The following is a 13,166-nucleotide window of genomic DNA, read 5'->3' as shown; positions in this document are numbered from 1 at the left end:
GCCGTCAAGGAGCAATATCCTGCTACCAACGTCCAAACTTAATCCGCTGTGCCTGCGATGGATCACTTCACAATCTTCCAAGTCATTGGCACAGCCGTGTCTTTGACAGATGTTGTGATCAAGAGCATCACGAAGCTCAAGTCAATTCGGACAAGGTACCGTAAGTGTCCATTGCTTGTTGCGACTATGATCGGTCAATTGTATACTGTCCAGTCAGTTCTTGATCGATTAGCGAGCCGGAACAGCCAGGAACGGAACCAATATCCCCGGTACCAGCAGCTCGGCCTTCAGATCGGCAATTCCCTAGACAACTTCAGCCTGTTGATTCTGGCGCTCCAACAACAGCTGGACCGCTTCGAGGGGGTATCACCAGCGCGAATGGGGGCTAAGAAGAAACTCAAGTTCATGTGGAGCGAGAAAGACATGTCGAAATTCTCCATCCTTCTTGACCGCCAGGTGAGTGCGCTCAACTTGTTGTTACAAGCATTAGAATGGTAAGTCGATTATTATACTGATTGTTCACGGAAATACATGATAGCTGACAAAATGCTTTGGTATCTCGAGCCGAGAACCAGAAGATACTTAGTGTCGCTCGAGACTGCTCATCTTCTATTATTGGCCTGGAAGACAGCTTAACCGGCAGCGCCTCTGACAACACTGGGCTATCAAGCATCAGATTCGATTCTGATACCACTATTCTCGGTACCATGGTTCATCAGCAGGCCAAAAGGTCCCATCTGAGACAGGCCGTCAGGGCTGTAAGGTCCATGACAACTAAGATTATCACACGACGTCCAACCCCGGAATCCGATGGTTCTTCCAGCATCCTGCTAACCAAGTCCAACAACAAAAGGGACCTCGACCCTCCCAAGTCCGGCCGGAAAAGAGTAATATATCGCCTTCGAGAAGCCCGCCTGGGCCAGTGGTGGAGGAGCCCGCAAAGACTGAAAACGGGCATTTCACAGCTCGTCCCGTTCAGTCTATCAGGTGTAATACCAAAGACAACACCGAAGCCCAGCTACCGAAAAGTCTTGACCCTTGGTGGCTCAGAGAGTGGAAAGTCCACGTTGCACAGATCTATGGTTCTCGCCCAGGACGGGTTCTCCGTTACTTTTCGGGAGTCATTCACCGAATCCGTTTGGGACAATTTCGTAGACGGCACCTGGAGTATTATACACTGCATGCAGCAACTGCAAATACCGTGTGACGAACAGAGGCTCAACGCACAGGAGGTCATTAGACGAAAGGATCCTTGTCTTGTTGAAGCGTTCTGGAACGACGCCGGAGTCCAGAGGGCCTACCATGAAAGAAACAAATATCCCCTCAATGAAGGCTATGCCCACTTCATCCGCCACGCAGAAAGAATCATGTCCTTAGAGTATGTGCCCTCCGACCAGGACATCATCAATACCAGAATCAAGACAACCGGCCATCACAAGGCGACATTTAAGCACGGGGGCATCAAGTACACCGTAACTGACGTTGGGGGCGCCAGATCAGAGCGGAAGAAATGGACACGCGTTTTCCCTGAAACCGACGTCGTGACTTTTACGGTAGACGTAACGAGTTACGCTCGTGTATGCTGTGAAGCAGACGGAGGAAATCGGATGCAAGAACAGTTGACGTTATTCGGCAGTCTCGTCAATGGCGATTGGTTCAAAGACTCCGAGTTTGTCCTTGTCTTCACCAAAGTAGATCTACTAGGGGAATGGCTTCGCATAGCACCTGCGAAAAGGTACTTTCACGATCTAGAGGAGGGCCCTGAAGACACCTCCGAGGAGCGGTATCTGGCGTATCTTGAGCGGAGGTTTTTTGGACCTTGTGCTATCGGAAGATATACGCAGACGCGTGCGCATCGTCCGCAGCAGCTTCCAGGACGTGGCCACTCACAATCCGGCCCACGACGTTTCAAGGTACTAGATGAACTGAGCAATGAGAAGGGTTGGCCCGACATAATCATTACCGGTATGCTTTATGATGAGCATGCTGGAAACGTCTTAACCGTTGGCGACGAGGAGATTGGTGGCGAGCACAGTACCATGTCCTTCGACAGTCAAGACTTGTCATATGACGAAAAAGACTCGCAAGCTCTTCTTGGAACGGAGGTTTAATTAGGGAATGAGCCCATGGATTGGATTTGATTAAGACCTGGTCATCTTGGCCGCTGCTAGCATCTGCTCAGTCACTCTCATGTCTTTCGCCTCCTATTTTGGTGGCACCCAAAGCTCTAAGTATTGCTGGGGAAGTTGGTGCAGAGATTGGAGGATGGTAACTACAACCAAATCAGTTGTGGACAATGCAAAAGACTGGAGCATTGCTGAAACTAGGATACTATCATGTTGTCTTGCGTACCGTTTTGGAAAACGGCTACGCTGGATACCAAGTCTAAGCATTGGGCTGCATTATAGCGATGTCTAATTATTATTCTTCAAACTTCCCATTTGTTTCCTCAGTCAACATTCTCAAATACGCTCTTTGAAAAACTCGGACTATATCGACTATGCGAAAATACCATGAAAGCCATGTACCGTCATTAGGCTTCGGGTCGTCATGATACAGATACGACAGCTGTCTATGTACTTTCTTGAACTGCCTTTGATTGATCTTTAGTGTCAAAATAAACGACATGCTGAGTTTCTGCAGGCTTTTCCGAGACTTGGAGGCCGTATTCCGTATCGAGCTCGTTTCTTAACTTGATCTCCTTCTCCGCAAACACGACAAAGAACGACACCCCTGTGATGACAGCAGCAACAATCCAGACGGTGCGAAGACTGTCGTTGAACACACCGACAACCTGATCCCTCGTGCTGCCGTCGAAAGTGCGCAAGACCTCGCTGGTAGCATGCGAGTACGCCTGCCCATTCGCTACGAGAGCTCGGACGGCCGGGTCTGTGATCTTGTAGGCTAACGAATTGGCACGGCTGTTGAAGACCGCGCCCGGGGCCGAGACGCCCCAGACGGTCCCGAAGCTCCGGACGAAGGACCACACCGCCGTGGACGAGGCCGTGTCCCGCTCGGACAAAGCTGCCTGTGCGGCGGGCAGGAGCGTCGTCATCGCGAAGCCAGTGCCCACGCCTGCGATGACCTGGAAGACTACGGGGAGGGCGAGGTGGCTGTGCTGATCGAGCATGATCAGAAGACCCAAGCCCAGTGTCATCATGGCGAATCCGACAAGATGGAGGGGGCGGTATCGACCGAACTTGGATAAGACAATACCACTGATCATGGCACCCGGCACAATGGTCACTACCGTTGGCAGCAAGAGGACACCAGATCGAGTAGGTCCTTGGATTAGCACGGCCTGGGAATAGACAGGCATGAAGTAGATGATCCAGAAGGCAAACATTGCCTGGATGAAGGTAAGGAAGAAGGCGGCGGCCGAAGTACGGTTGCTGAATAAGTGTTTGGGCGTCATTGGCTCTGAGCACCACGACGATGTTTCGAAGAGATATAACCCAACCATTCCTAAGAAACCCAGGATCAGGGGAAGTAAAATTTGCCATGCGGACCACGTGTAGATGGTACCGCCGTAGGACAGGGCGATGAGGATGGCGGTGACTGAGCTGACGAGGATGAGATTGCCCACGTAATCAATGCGGCGAAGACGTTGGAAAGTCGAGGGGCCACGTTGGTGGTTAACCCGTAGGAAAGCACACAGGAGAGCCAGAGCGACGCCCGAGATGGGAATATTAATGTAGAAGACCCATCGCCACGTGGTGTGCTCGACGATGGCGCCGCCGAGGAACGGACCGAGCGAGGTCCCGACGGTGAAGACGGCCAGAATGATACCCATGAAACGGCCCCGATCACGCAGAGGAACCAGGTCGCACACGATCATCTGGACCATCAGGTTGACGCCGCCACCGCCGATGCCCTGGACGGCGCGGCCCCCGATCAGCATGGCGGTGGAGGTGGCGCCGCCGCAGATACCACTGCCCACGCCGAAGACGGCGACGATGCAGAGGGTCAGTCCGCGGCGACCGAATATATCGGCCAGCTGACCGAAAAGGGGTAGACATGCGGTACTAAGGTTGCTGTGAGTGAGGCAGAAAGAAAGAGGGGACAGGGACGGGGCTCAACTAACCTAGTCAGGAAGTATGCATTGACGAACCAGACATAGTTCTCTCCAGCATCAAGATGCCCAGCGATAGAAGGGAGAGCAGTCGATACGACAGTGCTCTCGACGGAGACGAGAAGAGACGTGATGGCGAGAGCAAGGAAGATGACCCAAAACCGCCAGCTGTAACCCGGCTTGGGCGGAGGCGAAGAGGGCGAGTCAGTGTTCGAACTGCTGTCCATGGCTCGTATTGGCTGCTGATTTCTCTTCGAAAGTAGTTATACTAGTGATATCACTAGAACAAGATATACGATGCTGTCTTTACCTGACCAGTTTGTTGGCGACCTATATTCACGCTTGGCCATCGTCGGCCCTACGACGGCTCCCATGCTGCTGTCGAAATGAGGAATAAAGCCCTAGGGGGCCAAGCATCTACTCGAGCGAACATCAATGGACGAGCGTGCAGCCATGGCGCGCACGTTGCGGGATTTGCTTGACACGCGCCAGCAAAAGGTTCGGACGACAACAGACCGAACGTACGTGAGCGATGCCACACGTACTGAATCACTCACCACCACACGGCAGCGAGTTTGTTTCTGGAATTTGAATTGCATGTTATTGGATATGGTCTACGATAACCTGCAACTATTAATTGGCCTTCACATTCTTGAAAGACCAACGCATCTCTCCGCTCGGAATGGTGCTCACAACAGCGGCCGAGCCCCCGGGGCCATTCTGACTCAGGTCCGGAATGCCCATGCCAGACCCACGCCCGCGACAATCAAGGGAGGGAGGCGAGTCTCGGCTCCCGCCGCCGTGATGCCGGCCACGGCCAGGACTCCGAAGAATGAGGAAATGCTGTGTTTTGCCGCTTCGTGTTTCTTCAGGACCCGACTGCCTGATTGCCTGGTTGCGACGCAGGTTGTTTCTAGGTGGCTTACGTCAGGAATCCCATAAACGATGTAGTGTTCTGTACGGCCAATAGCACAGCACGTCACGTGGGGTAAAGACGAGCTTGGCTGTCCGAGTACGTCGACCTCGGTTTCTGGGCGGGCAGCCTGGTCGGGGGCGCCTGCATCATCTGCATCAGATCATCATCCTCCGCTTCTGTCACCCTGATCGCGTTCCTCGAAATACCTAATCTGTCGTGTCCATCACTCTCCCGGACGTGAAATCGCAATGAGCCCGCCTCGAAAACGTGCTCGAGAAGACAGCAGCGACTCGGACGACGAACAGCTGGAAGTCATTCACCCAGAAGACGTGACCATAGCCATCTTCTGTGCGCTGGCTTACGAGTCTGTCGCCGTCAAATACACGCTTGATGAAGAGTTGGAATGTCCCTCCAAGACTCCTGGCCGGGGGAGCTACATCTACTCGCTTGGCCGGATCAAGGAACATAACATCGTGATCGCGCGACCGGTGGACATGGGGCCGGTCAATGCCGCGCAGTGTGCCGCAACCGTCAGTCAACAGTCGAGCTTTTTCTTAAATTCCTGACGATTCGATCGGGTAGGATCAGACATCTCATTCGAAAAGCAGGTAGCTCAGCAGTTTACCAACGTCCGCCTCGCTTTATTGGTCGGAATTGGTGCCGGCATCCCCAGCGACAAGGTCGACATCCGTCTTGGCGACGTGGCCATCAGCGTTCCACGCGATAATCATCCCGGTGTATGTCTCCTTATTCCAGGGGTTATTTCTATTTCCCCTCCATAATATCCGCATTAATCCAAGAAGTACCATGTTAACATATAGAATAGGTTGTCCAGCATGACTTTGGAAAGTTCGAGTCGAATGGCAATTTCACTCTAAAAGGCTGCTTAAATGCACCCCTAGAATTCTCATTAGCGCAATTGGCGCACTGGAGGAAGATGAGATGATGCACAAGAGGCCAATCAAGAAGATACTACGACGCCTCGCCAAGGAAGACATGTTTGCACGCCCTACCAATGGCGATATACTGTTTGATCCTGAATTCCCGCATCAAGTGAAAGGATCTGACTGTAGCGTTTGCCAGTCTGCTAGTGACGTGAAGATCGTGCTCCGGGATCCGCGACGAGCCCTGACCAACCCTGCATTCACAGGGGGCTGATCCTGTCAGGGGGTGGCGTCATCAAGAACCCTGAAGATCGGGAACGTCTTCGTCGAGGCTACCAGGATGCTATTTGCTTCGAAATGGAAGCTGCGGGCATCATGAACGAGATCCCATGCCTGGTAATTCGGGGCATATGTGATTATGCCGATACACACAAACAGGATGGTTGGCACTACTATGCAGCAGCCACAGCGGCATCTTATTGCAAGGCTGTTCTCCTTAAGGTACCCGGAAGCGAGATATCGGAAACAACGCCCATGAAAGATATCATGAACAAGGGTTAGTCACCAAGATCTGCTTTATAGTTTACCAGGCTGACCTCAAGTGCTCTATAGTCACCGAAAGCTTGCATAACATCGACACCAAAGTCGAAGAGCTCAAACAAGATATTGGTCTTAAGAATATTAGAAGCTGGCTTTCCGCGCCCGACCCAGCAGCAAATTTCAACAAGGCTCGAGAGCAACACCAGGAGGGGACGGGCGAGTGGCTGATCCAGGACGAGAGGTACTCGACGTGGAAGCAAGAGCAAAACTCCTTCCTCTGGCTAAGCGGTATTCCGGGATGCGGCAAAACAGTCCTTAGTTCATATGTCGTGGCAGATCTAACACAAAACTCGGCTATATCGCGAAGTCTCCTGTACTTCTACTTCGACTTCAACGATGAAGAGAAGCAGTCACACGACAGAGCGTTACGTTCGCTAATCACCCAGCTCTACGAGAAGCGCCAAGACCTCCGAGAAGCGGTTGATACCCTCCACTCAACCTGCTATCAAGGGGGCCAACAGCCTAGCGTTGACTCGCTTAGAATGCTGTTTCAAAGACTGTTATGGAAGGCCAGTGAGATCTGGATCGCTCTGGATGCATTAGACGAGTGTCCCATACGCAATGGGCTACTTCTATGGATCGATGGTCTTCGAGAAGCCGGGATGAGCATCCATATCCTGGTGACTAGCCGGCCTGAACAAGACATCAAGGCAGCTTTTGAGAACTTCTGTTCTGAAAACCAGATCATCTACATGCAGACCGACATGGTAAAGGACGATATTAACGCCTATATCAGGACGCGAACCAGGAAGATGGACAGATGGAAGAACTTACCAGAAGTCCAACGAGAGATAGAGAATGCTCTGGTCTCAAGGGCGGATGGGATGTGAGTGGCTATACTAACGCAGATATCCATGTTTGCACACGTTAACAAGTACCAGGTTTCGCTGGGCCGCGTGCCAGTTTGAAATCTTGAACGATTGCTTGGACCGGCCGTCCATACGAAGAGAACTATCAAATCTCCCGGGCACGTTACACGAAACGTATACGCGAATCTTACTCTCCATCGACAAGAAGTACCAGCACCACACCAGACGGCTTCTTCAATTCTTACTCTACTCAAAAAGACCGCTCCAACTCGAAGAGGCGGTTGACGCCCTCGCAGTGGACATTGCTGCGCCTCGCGGTTCTCGCTTTGATCCTAGCAATCGAATGCCTCTCCCGGAAGAAATCTTGCGGTGCTGTTCGGGCCTTGTGGTTTTGGTCAAAGGACGCGTGCGCGAGGCCAGGATGAATATACCATGGAATACCGGAACAGATATGCATACACCATGGGACACCGAAACAGGTATGCATATTCGACTTGCGCATTTCTCAGTCCGGGAATACCTCATGTCAAACCAATTTCATTCATTACATCCAGCCATAGCAGAGTGTCTCAACGACACAATAGCGAGGACGGAGATCGTCAAAGTATGCCTTTCCTACCTGTTAAGCACAACTCGCGAGTCCAACCAAAGATTAAGCGTGCAAGACCGAGGTACCAACCCCCATTATGCGGTGCCTAGAGACTACCATTTGGCATATTACGCAGCACGGTACTGGGCGGAGCATGCGAAGGCCATCGAGCTATCGCAGAGTACTGCCCTCCAAGCGGTGGTGGAGTTTCTTTCTCTCCAAGAAACACCCAGTCTCAGCTACATGTTCTACGCACCAGATCATTCTATTCAGTCGCCAGATGGAACTGCACAAAGAGTAGTAAGCTACCCTTCAGCAGACCCGAGACGCATAAGTGCTCTGTATTATGCATCATGCACTGGCTTGGTTCATTCCGCGACGCAACTGCTTCAGAAGGGCGCCGCTTTGGAGACGAAGTGCGGAGAATTCGGCACCGCGCTTCATTCTGCTGCGCTGTATGGCGAAACGTTGTTCGTAGAGAAGCTACTCAAGAATGGCGCCCCCATCGATGCGCGGTCTCAAATGTTCGGCACTGCTCTTCAGGCTGTTGCAGGCTTTGGCGAGGAGTCTATGGTTAAGCTCCTGCTCGAGAACGGCGCTGCAATAGATGATTGGTCCGAGATATGTGGTACCGCTCTTGAATTTGCTTCAGGGGAGGGCCGTGTGTCCAACGTTAAGCTCCTGCTTGAGATGGGTGCACAAATAGGTTATGCCCTGCATGCAGCTGCGCTGTCTGGGCACAAGGACATTATCCGGCTACTTTTGAACAAGGGAGCCAAGCTGGATATGCGAGATGACTACGGGTTCATGCCGCTGCGTTGGGCCGAGATCAAATGCCAATCTATAGAAGTCATGGAGTTACTAGTACCGTAAGATGCGCAGGAGGCAACATCGTTTTATAGTGGGTGGTTTCGCTACATAATCAAGAAATCATCTGGTCAGTCCGGACCCTTGCCGTCATTGTTGGTATTACTCAAGAGAAACAGTCGTTCAATAGACAAACCCAAACAATCTACAAACCAATAACTAGCTAGGGTATACATCAAAGTCAGACTCCTCGATCCATTCTAAGATACCCCGAGTCATAGGAGACATGCCCTCCTTGCTGTCGATGCCAATTTCGTGGGTCTGGCCGTTCCAATTTTGACCATTTGCCTCGATATGGTCGAGATTCCCCTGGAACTGCGTAAGCTCGCCAGTAGAAGCATTTTCTGCTTCGCCTCGTTGCATCGGATCTCTGATATGAGGATCCTCCGTAGCTGTTCCATATAAGGGAGCAACAATAGGATCTGCGTTGGTAGGACCTGGACCTATTATATCTGCATCAGGTGTATGCAACGGTCTTGGATGAGGTTCACCTGGCTGACCTGTTGTATGGGCGATAGGGCCAGATGTCGGGCTCTGGCTTTGTGGAGCCATCGAGAGTACTTGTGCGGCAGGAATCTCCTCCGCGGGACCATTTCCTTGGTCGCCAATACCATAGACCACTGGTTGGCAGCGGCAGGACCTCTCTCCATCCGTACATTCGCTACCTGTAGAAGGCAGCTCAAGCTCGTCCACGCGGTGCCCAGTTATTACACTGTTACTCAGAAGTTAGCCTCGGCTCCAGTGGCGTGGGCGTTGTTCCATCTGACCTAGCCTGTGGTGATGGTGCTCTCAGCGCCTGATACATTTCTTCCGAGAACTGATGCCCTGTGTGCTGTTGGAGATATTCCACAACACCATTGTGGCCCTCTTGTCTTGCTTCAAACATTCCTCCATCGAGGCCTGTCACACCAGGGTTCGCACTGAGGCCACCGGCGTCGACCAACAACTGTACCATGTCCAAGTGTCCGGCACCTGCAGCAAAGTCGACAGCATGTTGGTCCTTTTTCCTGTATACTAGTTTCCTCTTATCGGAAATATTGTCGTCAAAATGGCTGCCTGTCTTCGCATTGACATCAGCGCCCTTCTCTAGAAGTACTGTAGCAATCCCCAGATCCCCTGTTGCTGCTGCGATTTGCAGGGCTGTCATACCGCACTTGGTGGGCGGTGCGTTCACATCCGCTCCTTTGTCGAGTAGAGTTGTAACAATTCGAAGATTGTCGGGGTTTGTTCCCCCTCTAGACAAGCAACCTGTATAGCAGTGTTGAAACGAGGACGGAGACCTTGTTGATGGGGTGGAAACGAGTCTATCCGCAGGTTGACGTCACAGCCCCTTTCGAGGAACTTCGTCGCCAAAGTGGTGCGAGACAGGAAAATGGCGTGCATCAATAAAGAATACCCCGAGCAGACTCCGTAGCTGTTAATGTCTATAACAGCGTCTAAAGCTGCATATATATTATCATCTGACTCGCCCAAGTAGTTCAAATACGACAAGAAAGAGTTTTGTTGGAACTTCAACGAGGAGACATGACGGGGTCCCATGAGACGAAAAAGCTTCCAGAATATGTGCCGGGATTCTTGTTGGGCCTCGTCGATTATGCCCTCCGAACGTGGCTGATCGAGACTGACGCTACGGAGTGACGCCTCGAGGGTAGATATGCCTTTCGAGGTGACTGCGTATAAATCAGCACCGTTCTCAAGGAGAAGATCGACGATCTTCAATCGGTCCACGCGTACCTTGATCAAGGCATCATGAAGCATGGTACTGTCACCGATACATTCTTGATCGTTCTCTAGGTCGTTCCTCCGTGAGAATGAGTGAACTTGCACCCCATTGCGGATCAAGTACGAAACTGAAGCAAAGTTGCAGCCCTTCCGTAGCACAGTCTGAAGTGTGTTGCAACCGTCCACCCCCTTATTAAGAGAGATCCCGTGTCGTTGAAGTTTGTCGCAGAGTGCATAGTCAGGCTCAAAGCTTGCGATGTGGTTCGTCCACCGGTCAATACGCTCGAATGTTTCGTCCCATAGTTTGTCTAGTGGTGAGAGAGGGATGAAAGCAGCCAGCATAAGAGATGCTGGCGACAACTCAATATTGGCGCCCGCATCAAGGATCATTTGGATTGTGAGACCACGCTTCTTTTCTAACTCGGCATAGTCTGATTCCCATTCGACTTTTGGATGCATCGCATCTCGGAGGAACCGGGAATTTCCAAGGTTGGCTTCATGGTTCAGTAATACGAGTAGAGCTGATTAGTTCCATCGTATAATCGCCCGGTCAATGGGCCTCCATCCAGGATGCTTCTCCCTATCTACAAATTCCGACAGGAGCTTATCTGTGTTTGGGTCGACGCCGAACTGAAGCAAGCACTGCAAAACAGCAACAGCTTCCCGGTCGGCAGCTTCAGAAAGGGCAATCTGAAGTAGCACCTGCTTGATCGCCTGCTCTGGTATCGGGAAGGATTCCAGGTATTGTTGAAGTTCGATAAGGCCTCGCTCGGCAGCCACAAAGATACCCGAAACTGTGACAGTGTTTTGAGCCCACTGACTCTTTCGTGCAACAGCATCATAAATACTTCGATCGGCTCCCCGAAAGAAAAACCCGATCAACCAGCAACTCGGGCTTGCCAGGATTAAGCCAACCCAGAGACGTTGTCGTAGATGCCATTGTTTCTGATGCCCCAGGCAGGAAATCGATTCTCATTCCTGAATCGATCAGAACCTCCACGCATCGAAGAGAAGGAGGTCGCCCCGTATCGGGATCGCGCACTGCGACTGACCCGAGCAGAACATTCCCATACATGGCGTCGAACTTGCCACACCGGCAGTTGCCAGCAGTGAGCAGCAGTTCCAGCATGTCAGCATTGCGGTTCTTTGCGGCTTGTTTAAGAGCACAACAACGCCAGTAGTGCTTCTCCCAGCGTGGAAAAATCGTCGGGAACGATGAGCGGGCGAATCTGGCATTTGGTGATACTCCGGCTTGTAATAGGCGCGAAACCGAGCCCATGGCCTTGCCGGACCCCAGGTCAATGCCCATTGCCAAATACCTGGCATGACGAGACCGCAACAAACGGCCATGGTCAACCGCAAGACCAATCTCGATCAAGATGTCAAAGGCTTTGCCATGCCCTATTGCGAATGACATATCAATGGCACTGTCCCATACAGCTACCACGGCCGGTAGTTTGAGACGAAAGAACGCCATCAACAACTTCATTTCAGCAATCAAGCCAACCCAATCCAGGAAGCGGCGCTGTACTTCGATATCGTCGATATTGTTCGAAAACATGTAGCATGCCTTCAATAGAATTCCAAAGTACTCGTCTGTACCAGAAAAGATTTTCAGCTGTCCCGTATGAGGCTGGGATGATCCATTCGCAATATCAAACGATTGGTGGTGGGTAGTGACACGATCTGTATACTGAAATTGATGTCCTGTGATGGTGCCCGTTTCCAACCTTGGGCAATCGCCCATGGTAGGTGCGTTTCTCTGGGCAGAGTGAATGTTTGGGGCCCCTGGAATAGACGTCAATCAGCACTTGGACTCAAAACATGGTTCGGTGACACCTTACAAATATCCTGCAACATCTTCACAAATTTGTTGAAAGGTGCATTCGCCCGTATTGTCTGAATGCTCAAGGGGCCACGATTAAATCTCGGCGTTATCGTGTTTCTGCCTTTTGGTAGGGCTGGTGATACTACATTCGTGATGTTGTTCGACGAAGATTCCATTGTTGGCACCTGGATGTAAGCCATCTCGTCCAGGATAGGCGTGCGTGGTGACAGCAAAGGTGGAGTTCGAATGCATATACCATCGCGCAACCTTGGGGTTCTCACTGTCCAGGGTGATCAGTATCGTTCTGTACAATGCTTATGAGCGTGGTTAGGCACACCTTGGCCGATATCGACCGAGCGACGATATCTGCTGATGGCTTTGGTGATTCGCTTTTGATCGACGGGTTGACCGTGTAAGACCACTTCACTCCGTTTGGAGTCCCGCGATCGCTTCTCCATGTGGTGATGGATGGCATGCCAATCATCTTTGGTTAGGTTCTTCACGAGTCTGAGCTCGTCACGCAGTACGACCTCGTACGTAGCCAGCCTTCGCTTTGTCAGTACGGTTATCCGATGCGGAGCACTTCGGGACGTCAGAAACTCACTTGAAGACCGGCCATCCATGCTGCTCTTCCATTGACCGTTTGACTTGTTTAAAGGTCTGATTCTTGACCAAGTCCAAGTCCCGCAGCTGCGATTCGTACTGATGCCAGATGTCGAGGTCTTTAAGCTCTGGTGCGCATCGAGTAGGTTTTGCCATGGCGGTGGCAGCGCCTGACATGCTGTGACGGCGACAGAGAGAATTGAACAGTGCTCGATGGGAGATACAAGGAGGAAGTAATGCCCGTAGGTAGGTAACGGAGTGATGTTTATATAGCCA

The 13,166-nt window shown here is 51.6% G+C and overlaps 6 protein-coding genes across 6 annotated transcripts; 3 read left to right on the top strand and 3 right to left on the bottom strand.

The window, feature by feature from the left end:
• Positions 1-57: 57 nt before the first annotated feature.
• On the top strand, positions 58-652 carry PG997_011978 (uncharacterized protein; the record flags this gene model as incomplete). Its single annotated transcript, XM_066816293.1, has 3 exons — positions 58-160; positions 218-456; positions 632-652. 3 exons carry the CDS (start codon positions 58-60, stop codon positions 650-652), a joined length of 363 nt encoding a protein of 120 aa, XP_066661985.1.
• A 55-nt stretch (positions 653-707) lies between these two features.
• Positions 708-2,111, top strand: PG997_011977 (G protein alpha subunit; the record flags this gene model as incomplete). Its single annotated transcript, XM_066816292.1, has 1 exon — positions 708-2,111. The coding sequence occupies one exon, from the start codon at positions 708-710 to the stop codon at positions 2,109-2,111; it is 1,404 nt and encodes a 467-aa protein (XP_066661984.1).
• Positions 2,112-2,572: 461 nt separating this feature from the next.
• On the bottom strand, positions 2,573-4,299 carry PG997_011976 (uncharacterized protein; the record flags this gene model as incomplete). Its single annotated transcript, XM_066816291.1, has 2 exons — positions 2,573-4,025; positions 4,085-4,299. The coding sequence occupies 2 exons, from the start codon at positions 4,297-4,299 to the stop codon at positions 2,573-2,575; spliced, it is 1,668 nt and encodes a 555-aa protein (XP_066661983.1).
• Positions 4,300-5,236: 937 nt separating this feature from the next.
• On the top strand, positions 5,237-8,743 carry PG997_011975 (uncharacterized protein; the record flags this gene model as incomplete). Its single annotated transcript, XM_066816290.1, has 8 exons — positions 5,237-5,522; positions 5,571-5,725; positions 5,815-5,837; positions 5,891-6,016; positions 6,139-6,268; positions 6,311-6,428; positions 6,485-7,298; positions 7,354-8,743. 8 exons carry the CDS (start codon positions 5,237-5,239, stop codon positions 8,741-8,743), a joined length of 3,042 nt encoding a protein of 1,013 aa, XP_066661982.1.
• Positions 8,744-8,896: 153 nt separating this feature from the next.
• On the bottom strand, positions 8,897-10,918 carry PG997_011974 (ankyrin repeat-containing domain protein; the record flags this gene model as incomplete). Its single annotated transcript, XM_066816289.1, has 4 exons — positions 8,897-9,180; positions 9,238-9,449; positions 9,505-9,919; positions 10,012-10,918. The coding sequence occupies 4 exons, from the start codon at positions 10,916-10,918 to the stop codon at positions 8,897-8,899; spliced, it is 1,818 nt and encodes a 605-aa protein (XP_066661981.1).
• A 66-nt stretch (positions 10,919-10,984) lies between these two features.
• PG997_011973 (uncharacterized protein) lies at positions 10,985-13,067 on the bottom strand (the record flags this gene model as incomplete). The annotated part of the gene is made up of 5 exons (XM_066816288.1): positions 10,985-11,275; positions 11,334-12,247; positions 12,304-12,567; positions 12,625-12,833; positions 12,892-13,067. 5 exons carry the CDS (start codon positions 13,065-13,067, stop codon positions 10,985-10,987), a joined length of 1,854 nt encoding a protein of 617 aa, XP_066661980.1.
• Positions 13,068-13,166: the final 99 nt, after the last annotated feature.

This window comes from Apiospora hydei (assembly GCF_038363865.1).
Source record: "Apiospora hydei strain CBS 114990 chromosome Unknown utg000009l_segment0_segment0, whole genome shotgun sequence".
In the NCBI taxonomy this organism is placed as follows: Eukaryota; Fungi; Ascomycota; class Sordariomycetes; order Amphisphaeriales; family Apiosporaceae; genus Apiospora; species Apiospora hydei.
The sequence above is the reverse complement of the archived record's forward strand: the minus strand, read 5'-3'. Positions and strand labels throughout refer to the sequence as shown.